The sequence below is a fragment of the Zalophus californianus genome, chromosome 7 (genome assembly GCF_009762305.2).
Source record: "Zalophus californianus isolate mZalCal1 chromosome 7, mZalCal1.pri.v2, whole genome shotgun sequence".
Classification (NCBI taxonomy): domain Eukaryota; kingdom Metazoa; phylum Chordata; class Mammalia; order Carnivora; family Otariidae; genus Zalophus; species Zalophus californianus.
The window spans coordinates 19,085,218-19,102,219 of NC_045601.1; the positions used below are offsets into that span (position 1 = coordinate 19,085,218).

A 17,002-nucleotide genomic window follows, 5' to 3' on the forward strand; every position below is an offset into this window, starting at 1 on the left:
TGATTCTGAACTCTAGTTCCGACATCTTACTAATGTCCGTATTGATTAGGTCCCTGGCAGTCGGTACTGCCTCTTGTTCTTTTTTTTTGAGGTGATTTTTTCCGTCTTGTCATTTTGGCCAGAGGAGAATAGATGAATGAGAGAACAAAATGCTAACAGGGTATCAATGACCCCAGAAAAATATACACTAAACAAATCAGAAGAGACCTGAAATGGGGGAAAAGAAAGGGAAAGAAAGAAAAAAGGAAAAAAAAAAAGAAAAAGATAAAAAAAAAAAGTATGATCAAGTATGATCAGGCTGGGCATAGATCAGTGCCACACACTAGATTTTGGGCATATTTTGGTCTGATAGAAGAAAGTGCCTCCCAAAATTTTAAAGAAAGAAAAGCTTATATATGTACAAAAATAAGGGTAAATACGACGAAGGGATGGAATATGACTGTAAAGATGAAAATTATAAAAGATTTTATAAAAGGAATTGATAAGAAGTTGGTTGAAAAAAGAAAGAAGAAAATTAAAAAAAAAAAGGGGGGGCGAGAATGTGATCAGGCAGGAGACTAGAACAAAGCCATACCCTAGAGATTGAGGGTATATTTGGTCTCTTAGAAGAAACTATATCCCAAAATTTTAAAGAGAGAACAAATTATATATATATAGACCAAAAATAAGGTTAACTACTATGAAGGGATAGAATATGACTCTAAAAATGAAAAATAAAAAAGAATTTTTAAAAAAGGGATTGATAAGATGTTGGTTGAAAAAGGGAAAATGAAAAATTAAAAAAAAAATTTTAAAAATTAACTTTAAAAGACTGAAGAATCAGGGAGAAAAAAGCCATGAATTCTATGTGCAGTATTCCCCTAGTGCTGGAGTTCTGCCGTTCTCATTGATCAGTAAACTTGGTCTTGGCGGGCTGTTCTTGCTAGCCTTCTGGGGGAGGGGCCTCTTGCCATGGTTCCCAAAAAGTCTTTGCCGGAGGCGGAATTGCCCCGCCCTTGCCGGGTCAGGGCTAAGTAATATGCTTGGGTTTGCTGGGAGCTTTTGTTTCCTGCAAGCTTTCCATACAGCTTTGGAGGACAAGAGGGAAAATTGTGGCCTCCCAATCTCTGACCTGGAGGAGCCGAGAACTCAGGGCCCCACTCCTCAGTGAGCCCCCAGAGAAAAGCCGTCAATCACTCCGGTTTCCCCGGTCTCCGCTGGCCGCTCTTCGTGCTCACCCCGCCAGTGACCGAGCGTTCCTATCTCTGTGCACGACCTCGTGTGGAGGCTCCAAACCCAGCAGATTCCTGCAGTGTGCTACTGCACCGTTCCTCCCGGGGGAGGAAGGGGAGACTCCCCGGATCTGCTGCTTGTTGGGTCCCTGCTGGAGGAGCAGTGGCCCAACTGTGCCATGGATCACGGTATACGGCAACCCCGAGCTGAGAGCCCACTCCTTGGCTCCGTCTCTGCAGCCGGCTTCCCCGCTCCGATACCTGGGAGCTCTGCTGCACTCAGGCACCCCCGGTCTTTCTGTGACCCTAAGGGTCCTGAGATCACACTGTCCTAGCGAGGGTTCAATCCCCCGCTTAGTCACTGGAGCAACGTCCCTCAGCAGAGCTGACTTCTAAAAGTTCTGATTTTGTGCTCTGCTGCTCTATCACTTGCCAGAAGTGGCCTACGGAGGCCCCCTCTCCTGCTGTCTATCTTCCCGAATATCCCCTCGGATTCACTTCTCCGCACATCCTACCTTCCAGAAAGTGGTCGCTTTTCTGTTCAGAGAGTTGCTGCTATTCTTTTCTTCGATCTCCTGTTGAGTTCGTAGATGTTCAGAATGGTTTGATCCCTACCTAGCTGAATTCCTGGGACCAGACGAAATTTAGGTCTCCTACTCCTCCACCATCTTGCTCCTCCATCTCTGGGTCTTTATATTTAAAGTGGGTTTTAAATAGTGTAGAGTTTGATCTTGCTTTGTTATCCAATTTGACAATCTTTGCCATTTATTTGGGTATTTAAATGACTGCATTTAATATGATTACTGACATAGCTGGGTCTAAATCTGTTGCCCTGCTATTTTTTTTTTCTATCTCCCCCATCTGTTCTTTGTTCCTCTTTTCCTCTTCTGCTTCCGTTTGGATTAAATATTTTTAAAATTTCATTTTATATTCCTCTTTGGCTTAACTATCTAGGTTACTCTTGTTGCTCTGGTATTTCCTTTAGATTTATAGCATATGTCTTTATCTTATCATAGTCCACCTTCAAGTAATATCTTAACATTTCAGGTACAGTATAATAACTTTACAAAAAGATTCTGTCTCCTGACCTTTGTGCTACTATTGCCTATATTTTAATTCTACATGTCAGAAATCCTACAATGCATTTTTATCATTTTTTATTTGCATAATTACCTCTTAAAGAGAATAAAAAAGTTAAAAAGCTTTTCTATCTAACTACATATCTACCGTTTCTGGTGTCCTTTATTCCTTTGAGTAGAGTCGTATTTCCATTTATATCACTTGCCTGCTGTATGAAAAACTTTTTAACATGTCTTGCAGTGAAGGACTGCAAGTGACGAATTCTTTGAGTTTTTGATGTGTGTAAAGCATTTTTCTTTTGTTTTGAAAAGATATTTTGCTGGATATAAAATGCTAGGTTGACAATTTTTTCTTTCAGTACCATAAAGGTGTTGTTCTACTGTGTTCTGGCTTGGATTATTTGTAAGGAAACCACTGTTGTCATTTTTATCTTTTTTCCTCTGTATTTAATGTGTTCCCTTCCCGCTTCCTCTGGTTGCCTTTAAGATGTTCTGTATCACTAGGTCTAATTTTAAGCAACTGAAACATGTGCTTTTATATAGCTTTCCTTCATTTTCCTTCTGCTTTGAGTTCACAGAACTTCTGAGATATCTATATATCCTATTAGTTTATAGGGTTTATAGTTGTCATCAAATTTGGAAAAATCTGAGTCATTATTTCTTCAAATACACTTTCTGTCCATGTTCCTTCTTCTAGGACTATTACACATACATTAGTCTGCCTGAAGTTGAAGCACAGTTCACTGATATTCTGCTCCTTTTCTGCCCATCTTTCATACTGAGTAGTTTCACTGTTAATGTCTTCACGTTCATTATCTTTTCTTCTGCAAGATCAAATCTTTTGGTAAACCAACCCAGAGTATTTTTTATCTCAGCCATTTTATTTTTTTCATCTCTAGACATTCCAGTTAGGACAAGGAAGAATTGAAAAACCCTTTCCAACATGTTTATGCTTTCATTTACTTTCTGGAGTGTATGGAACCCATTTAGCAACATTTGTTTTAATATCCTCGTCTACTAATTCTATCATCGTGTCATTTCTGAGTCTGATTCTATTGACTGCATTTTCTCTTCATTTTGCATCATACTTTCTGGCTTCTTTCTATGCCTCAAATTTTTGTTTGGATGCTAACTATTGTGAAATTTACGGTGGGTTATTATTATATTCTTTGGAATATTTTTGAGCCTTTTTGAGTAGTTATATTATTTGAAAACAGTTTAGACTTCTCAAGGCTTGCTTTTAAGCTTTGTTAGGCCAGCCAGACGCGTCTTTAGGGTTAGTGTAGACCCACTATTGAGGCAATACCTTCTGCGTATTTTTTCTGATGTCCCATGCATTACAAGGTTTCCCCACTCTGTTGCAAATGTAAACTATTCTTGGCCCTGTGTGCTATGACAATTGTTTTACCTACTCCTTTCTAGTGGATCTTTTCTAAGCCTCATACCCACACACTAATCAGTATTTACCTGAAGACTCAGGGTGGGGGATTCCCTGTAGACTTCTAACTCTTTCTCTTTCTCTAGGTAGTTCCCTAACGTTTGGTACCTTGCCTTATAGGCTACAAATACTTTGGCTTCCCCAAATTCTCAATTCTGTCTCCTCAACTCAGAGAGACTGCTGAGTTTCCACCTAGGTTTCCCCTTTATGTACTGAGACCTGGAAAAATCTCTAGGCCATAAGCTAAGGCAACTAAATGGCTCACCTTGTTTGTTTCCTCTCGAAGGAAACTCCGTTCTTACTACCTGCTATCTAATTTCTAAAAACTGTTGTTTCACGTATTTTTCCAGTGTATTTGTTTAAGGCAAGAGGGTAAATCCAGTCCCTGTGACTCTATAATGGCTAAAGCCAAGATCACTATTTAAATTTATAAGAAGCAAAACAAAAAAAGTGAATTTTTAAAATCTGCTCTGATTTTAGTGTAGAAAATAGATTTACAGGTCAAAACTCCCAATGAAATTAGAAGAACCCTTTATTAAAAATATTTTTTTATACTTTTAAGATCTTGATTAGTGAACCACAGTGCTTAGTAACTAAAAACTTAAAAAATAAAAAGTATAAAAAAAAAAGTATGCAGCTATGAAAACAAAGGAAATTCTTTTAGCCATGCTTACAATGACCACATGCAAACATTTATAAAGTATTCCAAGTATTATTATAGTTACTCAATATAGTCTGCTGTTTTAAGTAACTGAAAGTATCAGTATGAAGACATGACATATTTTATCTTAAAAACAAGCAAAACCACTTATACATTTCCTAGCTCTATTCATTGAATTAGAAATCATGACCCCTACTAAACCCCAGATTACAGTTACCAGATACCATTTCACACTGAAAGAAGCCACATTTCATAAGGAAAAAGTCTTATTCTAAGTTCGAAACAAAAATATACAGATTAATAGTTATACTTTTTTATAACAGAGAGCAGGAAAGCTATCCAAGACTATTATCACCAAAGAACTCAGGAACCAAAAGGAGGAGGTTCACTGACCAAAACGGGAGAATTTGAAAATCAATAAGGATAATAACTTCAATGTACTGAAGCACATCAAATATGTTTAAATCTTTAAGTACACAGTGAAACTAAAAGCAAGAACAAATTGGTCACCACTGGGATTACAGAACCCCTTTAGAGTAAATACTGAAATAAAAGGAAAGAATCATTTATGCTTTCCTTTATTAACTATACTGCTACTTAACCAAATAGTATGTGAGAAGTTTCTCTTTACACTAAAGTGTCTGAGCTAATAAATAGAGAAGGAATTACAGAATTAGAACATCTTCATTTTGCAACCTCTTTGCATTAACAAATCTAGGCTTTGAACAGCACTGGCTGCTAACCTCACAGACACTAACACTCCAACTGACAGAAGAGCATCAGCATCATTTAAGAAGTCTGGCTAAAAATAAAAAATGAACCTGAATTTATTCAAGCCTCAGTAAACTATCCATTTTATAGGAAATCTAAGGGCAAAAAAAAGATGTTAAACACAAGAGGGATGGAACCAGAAAAATCTAGTCTTTGATAAACTATCTTCAGTGAATACATGGCCAAAAAGAAGGAATGAAGTAAAAAAGGGAAGGCAAAGAGTAAGAGGAGAGGCCTATAGTTTAAAAGAGACTTAGAAGATATCAATCAATCACAGTCAATCTTTATTTGGATCTTAAAGCAAGCAAAACTCTGTCTACAGCATACTATCATTTGTCTATAATACAAAAATAGGATTTATTTAGGATACATTAATTAATTTGCTTGTAAATGATAGAATACCTCTAGAAGAATACATGAGAAACTGGTAACACTAGTACCAGAGGTAAGGGGATTGGATGGCCAAATAACAGGGATGGAAAAGAGATTTTTTAATCTTTTGAGCTATGTGATTACATATGTGTGTGTGTGTGTGTATTAGGTGTGTTATTGCAATTACAAAGGTTGCCTCAACTAAAATCACCAATTAAGTTCTTAAAGAAGCTGCTCTTAATTAGAAAAATGACAAAAATAATATTTGATTAGCAAAAATAGTATTACCTCATCGTATGTGTATCTGTAGTCAGCTTTCTTTGATTTGAGGTCCCATAACACTACTGTTCCCGATTCAAAGCCAATCAAAAGCTGTAATAAAAGAAAATGTCACATGACCTAGGAATGATATTATGTGAAACATTTATTTGCTGACAATAAAGATAACTATTATCATTCATATGCTTCAAGTATAAAGTTATAATTAAATATCTGCATTGCTAATCACATGAATGACAACTGAGAACACTGCATTGCATATTTATATGTCTTTGATGATTAGGGACTTAACATATATAACTAATTATTGAGAAAGAAAATAGTACCATTTTGAAGTCCTGAGTACATTTTCATTAATTAATATAACATAATAAATTACTAATAAAAATTAACATTTGTATGTGCTTTAGAGTTTACAAACTTTCCTAATTCAAAACATTATCAGGCAATGTCATTTACTCATCTATCTATCAAAAAGTTCCAAGTTATATCCAGCCTAGATCCCTCTCATAAGATTCAGACTCATAATTCCAGTGGAGATGGCTCCCTTTATCTACTCCACAAGAACCTCAAAGTATGTGTCCAAAAGTGAATTCATTATTTTTTCCCTACCCTTTTTCTGGTGTTCACTACTACAGTGTCTCTCTCAGAATTCCTTATCTTAGTGTTCATTAAGTCACTCAGATAAAAACCTTGGGGGCGTCATCCTTAACTCTAGTCTCTCCCTCCTCAGGTAAAAATCATCAAGTAATTTTAAAATTACATCCTATTATCTCTCTACTTACCCCTACCTCCAATACTTCTCTACTAGTTCAAGACACAAAGTTCTCTTTTCTGGTCTCTTGGTCTCCCTGACTCCAGTCTTGCTCCTTTTTTAAAGCCATTCGCTACTGTAGCTAGTGTTTAACAATTCTAAAATGCAAACCTGATCATGTAATGCATGCTTTTAAAATTTTTTTAATGCCTTACTATTACTTTTAGGATAAAGTCCAAACTGAGTAACATGACCTACAAGATTTATCATCATTTGACGTCTGCTGACCTCTACAGCTTTGTCCCTTGTCACATCCCTCTTATTCAATATACTCCAGCACATCTTTCAGTTCACGCTTTCTTTTATCTTTGCTGTCTTCCTGGGCCATATTTGAAGTCATCTTCTTTGCCAGATCAATCCTACTAATTTTTCAGATGTTGTTTTAGCTATTACTTCCTCTGGGAAGCCTTCCCTGACCTACCAGATATAAGTCAATCCCATTTCTATGTGCTCCAACAGCACTCTGTACATTTTTTAATCTGAAGGGTCACTGCACAATAATGGCCTTTTCCTTAGCTGAATCCTATTACTTATTATAACAATAGTCTCTTTAGGCAAGGACTGTTTTTATATTGTTCACCACTACAGTAAGACCCAGAGCTTGACTGGTATTTGTAGGTACTTAATACGTTTTTCTGTGAATGAATAAATTCCAGAATCAAACGCATGTTCTTGCTTCACAAATGGTTCACTTTATCCAATCTCTGCTGCCCACAACCCTCCACCTTGACATTTTTCAAATCTCAATATTCCCTTTGCTTGAAACCTCCTTTCCTTTTATTCATTGAGTGATCTTCTACTCATTTTTAAGTCTCAATTTAGTGTTGCTCCCTTGGGTAAGCCAACCACCAATTCTTCTAGATAGACTAAAATCCTCCTTCTCCTATGTTAGCACATGCATTTTCATCTATAGGTCTCTAATATCCTGCCTAGTGCACAGGAGACACTCAATAAATATTTGTTTAATGAATACATAAATGATTAGTAGGTAGCCAATACTTCTTCATGTAATCTGGGGATATGAACAAAGTTGGGGGAGACCCACTGATTTTAATGAAATAGCAATTTAGTGGATTTCAGACTACAGGGGCACTTGGAGGGGCAGTCACTGAAGCTAACAAAACCCCTCATCTTTGTAGGAAGTACAGTTAATTTTGCTAACACAAACTGTTCTTGCCTAGGCAATGTGAGATATATTCTCCTTCTAGGAAAAACTGGTATTTGTTTCCTTTACCTTTTCCTAGTCCTTCTAAATATCTTAGACATGTGACATGGCATTTTTTGATGGGGAAGTAATAGAGAAACTTCAGGAGTAAGAGATGGGAAAGGATAAAATTTAAGAGTTGATGTACAGTGTAAACAGCACTGGATTGCTCAGGACACAGGTCACTTAAGCTCTAGTCTTACATCTGTTACTTAGAAGCCATGTAACATTAAGGAAATAATTTTACCCATCCAGATGTTAATAACATAAGAGGGTTATAGTAAGCTTTAACCCCTTAGCTAGCTCTAACATCCTAAGAATGTTAGAAATCTATGCCAAGAGGTTAGGCTTTAATCCACATAATCTCCTAAATATTAAAAAATTGAAGAGCTAACTTAAAGATATGCTATTTAAACTTGGGAAATTCTTTCAACGTTTATCCTTATTAGACTCTCTCATAACTCAGAGATGTTAATTTATATTCTGTTGACTAGTTTCTTTTTTTCTTTCATGAAAAGCATTAGTGGGTTTGCTGAATATGAATATAACTCTCTACAACATCAATAACTCTGGGGATGAAATCAGAGCAATCAGTCTTCAAAATCCCAGCTCCACTAATATCTAATTTTGTACCTCTGGAACACATAATCACACCAAGTCTCTGCTTCATCATCTGTAAATTAGGGAAGATAACTAACTTAAAAATTGTTAAGATGATCAAATAAAATAGTGCATATAAAGTAGAAAGCACAGTGCCCAAAACAAAGTAGAGTTCAATAAGTGGTAATTATTTCTGTTACCATCTTAAGTAATTTTACACTAGTACCTAACCTTCCCTAGCTAAGACCTTTGCTTAATGTGGTAGCATCTACCATAGGTTAACTTTGGAGGAACCTGCCCTGTCACTTTATACCTTTCTTTAGCAACACAATGTCACAAAGATCTTTGGAAACAGAGAGTCATTGATATAAAGTGGATTTTTCTATTAGAAATCAAAGGTTAGACAATATAATCTACTCTAGTACCTTAGTATTTCAAAAATGTTTGAGTGAGATTAACTCTGGAAAGTAAGGAGAATAACATAATGCTGGGTTTCAAAAAAATGAGGATGATAATAAGCAGTTATATACAATTTATTTATACAATAAATCAAGTATATACAGAGGCATTACTATTTATCTGTTGGGTACCATGGGAAACATAAAACTTCATAAGTATTATCTCTATGCTTAAGGGGTGTTTCAAGTTCGGGGGAGGTGAGATATGCACATATTTCTAAAACATGGCAATATGTGACAAATACTGCAAAACTTGTACAACTAAGGTGCTAATGGATTTGGAAGTGAGAGAAAGCATTTTTAGTCAGGATTATCAGCAAGATATCATGAAAGATATACATTTAAAATGTGGGTAGGTATTCAGCTGAGAGAGAGAACAGTGGGAAAGCATTCCAAACAGAGGGACTCACATAAAGAAGGCATGGAGGCATTAATGAGCAGCTCACATTTGGAAATAACTATTTACTTCAGCATAGCATTCAGGTAAAGATATTCTGAAAGACAATGAAACCTAGGGCTATGTTTTAAAGAAGCTTTACTTTGTTACCTACTGCAGAACCACCAAAAGCTTTTTAACATGAGAGCAATGATATTAAAACAGCATTCTAGGAAGATTGATGTGGAAATGGCTCATGAATGGCTTGGAATGCCTTGAACTTTAGTGGTCATAATGAGACAATAGAAAAGAGACACTGCAAAGAAAGGACTGAAATGACTTAGAGACTGAATCCAGGTAGAAGGGGGGGAAGTTTTTAATTCTCTTGCCATGCCTCCCACCTAAAGTCTTGGCTTCTAAACAAGTACCTTGTAGCAAAGAAAATAATGTGAAGGTACAGGTTACTATAACTTGCTTAGTGTAAAGTTTCTCTCAAAACATACATCTGTATGATTATAAGCTAACGCCAAACAGTACAGCTATCCTCTTTTGTTTTCCCAGTGGCAAATAAGAGAACAGTGTTAACTCAACATACAGGCTAGACCATTTCCACCAACTGAGGGAAGAAAAAACCTTCACAAAACCTAGAAATTTCATTTCACTGACTTCTGATAGTGATAAACATCCTGGTGTTTATGTAGGCTAATATCATAAAATTCTGTAAGTAGAAAAATATCATTAAATAGAACTACTTAAGAGACTGAATTAGGAAAGAGATTCATGGAAAAAGAAACTTTATTTATTTTTAAAAATATTAACAAATCTAAACAACAATTAGATACTGACTGTATGAAACTGGGTTTGATTATAAAAAAATGAAGTACTACTTTAAAAATCTCTACATTATTAATCTAAGTTATCTAAGAAGAAAAATTTAAGGGAGATGAGATACAGACAACTCTAACATAAGGCATTATGTGATAAATGCTACAAAAATTGTATAATTAAGTGTTAAAAATAATTGAAGACCAAAAGAAAACAGCTTTTGCCAGGATTACCAGAAAATCTTAATAAGCCAAAAATAAATTAATAACTTTTACTAGTACTTATTAAATTTTGTCTTAGGCTTTTTTGTTCTTTAAAACTGTAAATAATTCTAATTCTCTCACTTGTTCTTCATAATATATAAATAAACCAGTACACGCCTTTGATGTACAACCTTTGTTAGAAATCTCAATTTTGCAAGGTAAATGTATGTGGTACTGGAACAGTTTGCATATTTTTAAAAAATACCAAAATCCATGCATTTAATAAATATGTATTTTTAGAAAAAAATTCTACCTTTCCTTCATCCATTGGGTTATCACTTATATGGACGACTGGTCCTGGGTGAGATTTAGATGACCTAAAATAGAATAGTAAGATTTTTTCTTAATTAAAAATTCCAATACAACTGTATTTTCATCACAATGAAATCAATGAATGGAAAATAAAGATACTTTTATAAAGGAGGAAAACAATTCAGTAAGTGATCAATTAGAGATGTATAGTTCTTAATACGGATCAAGATAGGACTCAGAAGAAAAATATGGGTGGGGATGGATGGGTTAAATACATGATGAGGATTAAGGACTGCATCTGTAATGAGCACTGGGTGTTGTATGTAAGTGTTGAAACACCATATTGTACACCTGAAACTAACATCACACTGTATGTTACCTAACTGGAATTTAAATTAAAAAAAATAGGAATTGGAAGAAAAACAGTGACACTGATACAAGTCAGCAAAATTTGTAAGTATACTTTCTATATAGGAAAGAATCTTCAATTTAGTATTATAGCACAAAAAAACAACCCTATTCTCATGGTATAATTCTCAGAATTAATATTTTTAAATAAAGCATCATCTAAAATATTACTATCTTATTTTACTCAACTCTAGCCTCCAACTGGAGCATCTCATCCAGTTTCATAGTTCACATGAAAAATAGGAAAAATTCTATTATGTTTTTTAAAAAGTGAACAAAAGTAATGCCACTGTACTTGGTCAGAGAAAAAAGAAGTCATACAGCTAAGAATGGAGCTGAACTTAATGCCCATACAGCAGGAATAAGCACCTCCCTATTCATAAATTCCGAGGGCTGAGACACAGTCCACTTCATGAGAGACCTTTGTGAAACCGTACAGACATCTGCACTAGGCCTACCCACTAGATGTTGTGATCAACTCACAGAACAGACAGCAAAAACCCACACCTTGTACCAAGGGACTGAAACATGATAACATCCCTGCCATAGGAAGGAAAACGAGTCTTAATACACTATCACAGGTGCACCAAGACATTACGTAAGAGAGATGCTACAAATTTATCTTTAATGTCAAATTCTGTGGAATGAAACAACACAGAATTATTTGTTTAAAAAACACTGAAAATGAATCTTGCCAATATCCTTAAATTTTGATTTTTATGTCTAAATAATATAAGGAAAAACTTGAGATAAGATATAAAAGATAAGATTCTAACACAGAGTGCAAAGTTAGTGCTAAGGATCCTTGGGGCCTTACAGCTCAATCCTGTTCTTGTTGTTAAAGGAAAACCATCATTATATCAAAATTAGGGAAAATTACTGTCAAATTCTGTAATGTTACCCTGCAAACATTTACATTATATTTGTTGATTAAAACATACCAAGTAGTGATTTAGATCAATGTTTTCTGAACATTGGTGGCAACCCATTAGTGGGGCATGGGCAGCATTTGAAAGAAAAACAACCAGAAGTTAAAAGTATGTGGGGGAAAAAAAAAAGTGGAGTGTTTTTCACCTAAGAATTTTTTCACTAAACTTGTGCTATAGTCTGTACATGTCATATATGCATATGTTCATCTATCTATAAAGCCTTTAAACTTACAAACTGCTAATAATATTTAGATAAGGCTAATAAACTGTGTTTAATACCAAGAATGTCTGACATATTTAACTCCACATAGATTTACTGATTAGCTATTATATAAAGGTATCATATATGGTACTGAAATTTCAGATATGGAATATGTGCTCAAACTCACAGTTCAATGGCTTTATTCCACATAATGACGTAGCCTGAGAGTGTGAAGGACTCCACATTGACAATATGTATATTACCTCGCTCAGTGCCCACATAGAGCCACTTACTCTGGAAAGGCAGATGGCAAAATGTAACCCTGAAAGAGAAAATATAGCCAAAAAGGTAATTAGAAGAATGTCTGTAAATTTTATTAATTGCATTTGAGAGTTAATCATGATATATAATTTAGGAAAGGCAAAAATGACACACAACCAGATTTACCTACTCATTGTGATTAATATTTAATATGCAAATTCAAGTTATATGTCAAACATAAGGCCTTACAGTACACAGACAGCATGGCTTGGCAGAAAGATGAGCTTTAAAGCCAGTGTTTCCAATCTGTCTGTCAGTCACTGTGCTACTTTAGGCACATCACAAATTTTTTTCATTTTTTTAATGTAAATTCAATTAGCCAACATACAGTACATCATTAGTTTCAGATGTAGTGTTCAATGATTCATCGTTACATATAACACCCAGTGCTCATCGCATCACGAGGCACATCACAAATTTAACCATTAAGCCACAAACTATGAGTCTAATACCCACATGACCCCAAGGTACTATTATATTTCTTAGGAGTTATTAAACACACTAATCCATCTCATCACCTGTGCTTACTATTCCTTCCAGGCAAAATGCTCTGCCGGTTTATATTTTTCTTCTATTCAAGCTTCAGTTCAAATACCACCTTTATTCAAATTGATATCCCAATACTTTGTATCTCTGTTAGGCTAGACTTTTAAGACAGGTAAGGTCTACCTTTGTCACTAACTTGTAAGCCTCATGGAGGGCAGAGATCCTCCACACTGAGGCTTAGACAACTATCTCTTCCTATGTCATGATGATATGATAGGCCTTCATTAACAAATTATAATTTACATGCATGTATTGAACTTTATTATCATTCCAAAAATTTCAAACACTTTCTATTATTAGCTCATTTGACTTCATGATCAAGAATGGACATTATCTTGTCCTTTTTGTAGCACTTATTTTTAGTAAAAAAAAAATTAGTATGTTATGAAATCATATAATGGTCTTTTTTTCAGACTACCTATCGTGTCTCTCAAAATATTCTATTTAAAATGTTCACGGAGCACTGGGTGTTATGCGCAAACAATGAATCATGGAACACTACATCAAAAACTAATGATGTAATGTATGGTGATTAACATAATAATAAAAAAATTTCCATAGAATAGCACTTCAAATAATACACAATGATAATCAGTGCTAGACTGTCCATATGGACACTAGGTTTTAGGCAAGATATAGCACACACAATATTGTTATTCCCACTACCACAATATCATTACAGAAAATTTTCAAGATGAAAATACTTATAAAAAACAAATGTACATGCAACTCATGGTCTACTTCCTCAAGGGAATGTTCATTTAGATAATTACTTAAGGTTCATCATCTGTATTTTTTGTTGAGGGTTTTATATAATAACAGGTCATCTTTCTAAGGGATTTATATAAGTTTAACTAAAGCACAGAAATGTCTACTGCATCAAAAAAACATTTTATAGTACCCTATTATTTCACACAGCAGTAAGTCCACAGTACCTTTCTGAAAACTCTAGGGCCATATAGGTTTCAGAATTCTGACTTTTCCAAATTTTAAAAAGTACACAATAAGTCTAGTTGAAATATCCATTATCACACATATAGTTAGAAATGTTTTTTTCCTGTGATGAGGAGAACTTTTAAGATCTACTCTCCTAGCAACTTTCAAATATACAATACAGTATTATTTATTACCTATAGTCACTGGCAGTTTCTTAAAAAGTTAAACATAAAACTACTGTGATGGACCCATTCCATTCTTAGGCATTTATCCAAGAAAAAGAAAAACATAGGTCTATACAAGACTTATACACAGATGATTCATAGCAGCTTGGTAATAGCCAAAAACTGGAAACAATCCAAATGTCCAAATGTCCGTCAACAGGTAAATGGATGAACAAATTGTTACATACCTATTACAAAATGCTATTCAGTAGTAAAAAGGAATAAACTACCAATACGTGCAACAACATTGATGAATCTCAAAATCCTTATCATGAGGGAAAGAAGCCAGACAAAAAGACATATTGTATGATTCCATTTATATACAATTTATATGCAACAGGAAACGCAAACGAATCTCTTGTAACAGAAAGCAGATCAATGGTTACCTGGAGATTGTGGAGATGGAGGCCAGAAACAGAAGAGGGGAGGGATGACCACAAGGAAACATTTTGGGATGATTTGTATGTTTGTTACCTTGATTATGATGACAGTTTCATGGGTGTATATATGTGTCAAAATTTATCAAATTGACACTTTAAGTATGTGCAGCTTATTGTATGTTAATTATACCCTAAATAAAGCTGTTTTAAAATTTTTTGTTTTCAGAGATTTGTGGTCTTAGCAATTATGAAAATAGATTGTGATTCTGATTATACACAGGCATAAGCTCTGGAATTAGACTGCCTGTATTTAATTTCCAGCTCTGTTCGCTCATTAGCATGAGAATTTAGGCAAACCACTCAATCTCTCAGAGCCTCAGTTTCTAAGCAGTAAAGGACATCTACCTGACAGTGTTCCCCGGAGGACCAAATAAGACAAAGCATGGTAGATGCTTAAAATGGGGCCTGAAACAGTTAAGTGTTCAATAAATGTTAGCTAATTATTATTAAGTGATAGTCTACCAACTAGAAGTTCTAGGCAAATTTTAATTATCTGAAGTATATAAAAGTAGCAACAACAAGCCAGGTATAAAATGAACAATGTAAGAAACCTAAAAACAGCCATTTCATTCGAAATGTGTTGTAAACTAAAACATGAATGGAGCAAAACGTCTTGAAAATTCAAAAATAATTTCAACATAAATAAGACAAAATAACCAGATAACAAAAAAATAGAAATATCCAAGTTCCAGATCTGTTCCACTACTCTGAAATTCTCCTTTATTCTTCACTCTACGAAGCAGTAGTTACTGATTTGTTTAACACAATTAACATTACCCATCTTTGATTTTAATACTAACAAAATTATTTACATAATATGCTTCAAAAACTTAAACTTATCTCCTTAATGGCAGAGATTTTGGATATATTCATAAAGTATTTCCTATTCCCAGTGCAACAGCATACTGCAGCTGTTTCTCAAATATTTAAAGAAACAAAGTAAGAATAAATTCTTCGATGTTCAGCAAAAAATCTGGAACTTTTCCCTAGATTCACTTTTTCAATACTCGCTGCCATCATAAGTTTTTTCTCAATTATAAAACCAACTTATAATGCTGAAAAATTTTAAGCATCTTTGTTTTTTGCAAGTGAAAACAAACTACTATTTAACATTTTAAGAAGGAACTTAATTAAAATTTTCATTTAATTATCCAACACCAAAACTTTAATATGGTCCCTAGAATGAGTCTTGTATAGAAATAACAGGAGTGTATTTGTACAATGCACCATATTTAAAAATTACTCTGCTCCATAACTATCCTCATTATTTGATTCAGTTGAGGGGGGAGTCAAATGGTTTTTATTACAATTAAGAATTTCTTAATTAGCAAATTTTAATGGCTCTGAACAAATGAGAATAGGAATAGTGAGAAAACTAAAATTCCATATTGCAACCAAATAAAATACCATGCCAGTGATTTACGAAAAGGCCAGCAAGAAAATGTGGTCCCCCAAAACATACTACTAGAAAAGCAACTCAATCAACATGACCTGCTAAGAACTGCAAGATCATAAATTTGTGGACAATTTAATCAGTCACCAAAATATAAAACTGGTTGTTGAGACAAACTGGACCTACTATATTTAATGGGTTCTTTCAATATTTGTTATACAAAATGACTGTATTTCCTTGTTTAAAAAAATAAAAATCTGGGTGCCTGCATGGCTCAGTCAGTTAAGCGTCTGCCTTCGCTCAGGTCATGATCTCAGGGTCCTGGGATGGAGCCCCATGTTGGGCTCCCTTCTCAGCTGGGAGTCTGCTTGTCCCTCTGTGCTCCCTAACTCGCGTTTGCATGCTCTCTCTCTCTCTCAAATAAATAAAATCTTTAAAAAAAAATAAAACAAAAATCTTAGCTTTCTTTGTTGAAAGTTTAAAGAATAGTTAAAACATACCTGTGCAGCCTTTGAAGTAATAAATTGATGAAGAAATTATATTATTTAAAAGGAGTCACACTGAATGGGGCACTTAAAACTATACATATACACACGTGTATATATGTATATGTGTGCAAGTGTGCATGTGTGTGTAGAGAAAGGGAGATGTGTTGTTAATTATTCTAAGAAAGTGATCCATGACAGAAAGCTAGTATTTTTCAGTAAAAGCAGTCATGAAACAAATGACACTGAATAGCCATGGGACAAAGATATTTCAGATTTAAAGAGTTTAGATCAACAGATGCAAAGAAACATTGAAAACAGAAAGCTTCAACAATGAAGTATCACTATACTACTAGAGCAATGTCCCCCAAGAGGTCTCCTCTCCCTCCCTGTATCCTCCCCCTTGTATAGTCTCTCCCAACACTGATTCTAGGATCTTGTAACTTGCACTAGCCACTGAGACATTAGCAGCTCTGCCACAAGCAAAGATTTGAAAAGCACTTGCACATTGGGGC

At 34.8% G+C, this 17,002-nt stretch overlaps 1 protein-coding gene across 5 annotated transcripts in view; it reads right to left on the reverse strand.

Annotated features, from left to right (window-relative positions):
* Window positions 1–17,002, reverse strand: part of STXBP5 (syntaxin binding protein 5) — a 178,905-nt gene that overhangs the window by 113,865 nt on the left and 48,038 nt on the right. For all 5 annotated transcript variants that reach the window (XM_027603983.2, XM_027603979.2, XM_027603982.2 and 2 more), the window contains exons 5-7: window positions 12,330–12,464; window positions 10,605–10,668; window positions 5,821–5,904 (exon numbers count right to left, since the gene is read on the reverse strand). In XM_027603983.2, coding sequence (XP_027459784.1) covers window positions 5,821–5,904; window positions 10,605–10,668; window positions 12,330–12,464 — 283 coding nt within the window. The remainder of the gene's footprint in view (window positions 1–5,820; window positions 5,905–10,604; window positions 10,669–12,329; window positions 12,465–17,002) is intronic.